Source organism: Zea mays, chromosome 8 (genome assembly GCF_902167145.1).
Source record: "Zea mays cultivar B73 chromosome 8, Zm-B73-REFERENCE-NAM-5.0, whole genome shotgun sequence".
NCBI classification, from domain to species: Eukaryota; Viridiplantae; Streptophyta; class Magnoliopsida; order Poales; family Poaceae; genus Zea; species Zea mays.
The window spans coordinates 180,205,500-180,208,835 of NC_050103.1; the positions used below are offsets into that span (position 1 = coordinate 180,205,500).

Consider the following 3,336-nt stretch of genomic DNA (forward strand, 5'->3'; position numbering starts at 1 on the left):
ACTCACTTGCCGTCCACACCGCACACGCGCGCAACAGTGCTTTTTTTTATAGAGATTCCCCTGGAATCACAACACATGCACGCACCACACGCGAACTGACTTGAGTCGAACCCAACCCGGCGGATCAGTGCATAGTACAGTTATGTGTGTATCCGTCGATGCATCTGCGGCTAGCCGAGGGCATTTAAGTAGCAACGATCCATTCGTCCCCGCCCCCTCTAGCTCCCTCCCTGTCACCGCCGGAGCCTCTTGCTTAGCAGTACTTCCTTTCTACTACTGGTGTTTCCTCGCTTTGACGGAGTTGGTTGGTTCCAGTCTCCAAATGGTGTCCCACGTCGAGATGGGCCTCGCTGCCGGCGGGTTCAAGCTCTTCGGCAAGGTCATCACGCAGTGCGCCGAGAGCGCTCCGCCGGCCTCCTTGGTCGCGCGGGAGAGGGACGATCCGGACGAGCGCGACCAGCCGGTGGTGAAGCGGGAGGCAGCGGCGGCGTCGGACAGCGACTCGGCCGTCGTACTCGTAGACAAGCAGCGGCGCTCCGGCGGGCCGGCCGAGAGCGAGGACAGCAAGGGGCAGCATCACCCGCGCCCGCGGCAGCCGCAGCAGCAGGACACCGCGGAGGCCCGCGCCGCGGCGTCGGCGCCGCCGCTGCCGTGCCCGCGGTGCCGGAGCCGCAACACCAAGTTCTGCTACTTCAACAACTACAACGTCAACCAGCCGCGCCACTTCTGCAAGGACTGCCACCGCTACTGGACCGCGGGCGGCGCGCTCCGCAACGTCCCCGTCGGCGCCGGCCGCCGCAAGAACCGGCCCCTCGGCGCCGCACCCATCCCCTTGGCCGTGTCCGTGCCGGCCCAGCACCTGCAGCACCCGCAGCACCCCGCTGCGGCGGCGGGCCACGGCCTCGGCCTCCCCGGCCAGCACCCTTCCTGCCCGACGTCGCCGTCCCCGGCCTACGCCGGGCGGTGGCCGGTCTGCCCGGACCGCCGGTTCTGAGCTGACGTGACGATCCGATCGATGGATCGATCGATCGCAGACCTCTCGGGAGTCGGATGTAGCGCCAGGTTGGTTTTGACCTGCGTAATTAGCGGGCGGGGTGGGGGACGGAACGGAAGGCTGCCTTGTTTGTACTGTACGTGCTTGAGGCCCAAAAGGGGGTATGGATTATTGATGGAGGACGACATGGAAATGTCTTATGTTTTCTTCTCTGTCTAGCGTGTACTAGTAGCTCGTCTGTTTCCTTCTTTTGTTGTTCCCTAACCCTGCACTACTAGTACTAGTTATAAGCTACCAGATGTGTGTAAAAAGTGTGGTACTACTAATAATGTAACAGAAGTGGCAAGTTGCGAACTCCAAGCGTACTGCTGGGATCAATCAACTAGCAGTGACGGTGAATCTGATGCGATCAGCGACCCCATGCACATGCACCCCTGTCCTGTCCTGTCCAAGGAGGGAGTCGGTCAGTGCTCACTGCTCAGCTCGCACGACCAAACCCGCGTGGGAAAAAGGTGACCTGACGACGGACGGAGTGCTGATGCTCTCTCTCTGCACATGGAGCTCACGGCGTTCTCGTCGCAGCGCTAGCATAGCATAGCAGCCTGCCCCAGCACGTATGAGTATGAGAGAGAGAGAGTGAGCGAAGAAGACCCATACCATGCATACCGTTGCTGTTGACCGCGCGCACAGAAGACAATGGGTCAAGGTAGACAACTGAAAGGTTGGCAGGGCCTGACTGCCTGTCAGTCTCACTCTGTCAAGTGGCACTGCAGTCGGAGTGGCGCAGGCGGCGCTGTCCTTTTGTCAGGCTGGTCAGTGGAGCGGCGAAGTGACGGCGGTCACTTCGGCTCTGCCGGGGGGCGTGCGTCAGGATAAAGGTGTCAGGCCACCTTTGCGTTAAATGCTCCTGCGATTCGGTCGGTCGGTGCGGCGATTTAGTCAGGGTTGCTTCTTAGCGAAGGCAGGGCCTCGGGCGAGCCGGAGATGTGTCCGCCGTTGGAGAGGGGCCTCGGGCGAGACGGAAATCCTCCGGGGTCGGCTGCCCTTGTCCGAGGCTAGGCTCGGGCGAGGCATGATCGAGTCGCTCGAATGGACTGATCCCTGACTTAATCGCACCCATCAGGCCTTTGCAGCTTTATGCTGATGGGGGTTACCAGCTGAGAATTAGGAGTCTTGAGGGTACCCCTAATTATGGTCCCCGACAGTAGCCCCCGAGCCTCGAAGGGAGTGTTAGCACTCGATTAGAGGCTTTCGTCGCACTTTTTTGCAAGGGGACCAGCCTTTCTCGGTTGCATTTTGTTCCGGTGGGTGCGCGCGAGCGCACCCGCCGGGTGTAGCCCCCGAGGCCTCGGAGGAGTGGTTTCACTCCTCCGAGGTCTTAATGCCTTGCGTAACGCTTCGGCCGGTCTGGTTGTTCCCTCATGCGAACTGGCCGTAGCCCGGGTGCACGGTCGGGGCCCAAGTTCTCGGGCTGGTATGTTGACGCTGTCAACGGTTCGGCCGGAGCCGGGTTTGCGAGAGCAGCCCCCGAGCCTCTGCACAGGGAGAGAGGGCGATCAGGGACAGACTCGGCTTTTTTACATACGCCCCTGCGTCGCCTTTCCGCAAGGAGGAGGGGGGAAAGCGCCATGTTGCCCTCGATGGGCGCCGAACATGGTGTCTCCGGTGAGCTGCAAGCGGGTAATCCGAGTAAACGTCCGTGCCCCGTTCGTTAGGGGTCGGCTAGGGGCCCAGAGGCACGCCCAAAAGTACCTGCGGGTGATCTGCCGGACCCGGTCCCCTGGCGATGGGGTCCGAGGGCTCGATGCCTCCCTCCGATGGGATTCCGTTACAAGATCGCTCCCGCTGGTCTCGGAAATGTCCTAGGGTACCTCGGGAGCGCAGCCCGAGCCTTGGTTATGTATCGAACGTACCCCTGGTCATCCCTCGCTCGGCGTCTGAGGTGGCTGTGAACCCTTCGGGGGCCAGCCTTCGAACCCCTGATCAGTAATGGGCGCGGAGCCCGAGTAGCCTGAGGCGGCCATGGAACCCTTCGGGGGGGCGGCCTTCGAACCTCTGACCAGTAGTGGGTGTAGGGCCCACGCGATCTGAGGCAGCTGTTGAACCCCTCGGGGGGCCAGCCTTCGAACCTCTGATCAGTAGGGAGGCTCGGAGCCCGGTTCCTTCACGGGGAAGGATCCTTTTCGGGGTATCCCCCTTTCCCGGTCCCTGTCGCAAGAGATAGAGAAAGAGGAAAAACGGAAAAGGATACGAAATCGAACGACGCGGCATACCTTTTTTGGCGCGGTTTTTACGGCGAAAGCGAAGCGTCGCCCGCTTCTCCTGCCAGAAGCGCCGCCTGT

The 3,336-nt window shown here is 61.7% G+C and overlaps 1 protein-coding gene across 1 annotated transcript; it reads left to right on the forward strand.

The window, feature by feature from the left end:
• LOC103636634 (dof zinc finger protein 5) lies at positions 1-1,348 on the forward strand. Its single transcript, XM_008658992.3, has one exon. The coding sequence runs from the start codon at positions 143-145 to the stop codon at positions 992-994; it is 852 nt and encodes a 283-aa protein (XP_008657214.1). The 5' UTR covers positions 1-142; the 3' UTR covers positions 995-1,348.
• The last annotated feature ends 1,988 nt before the right edge of the window (positions 1,349-3,336 follow it).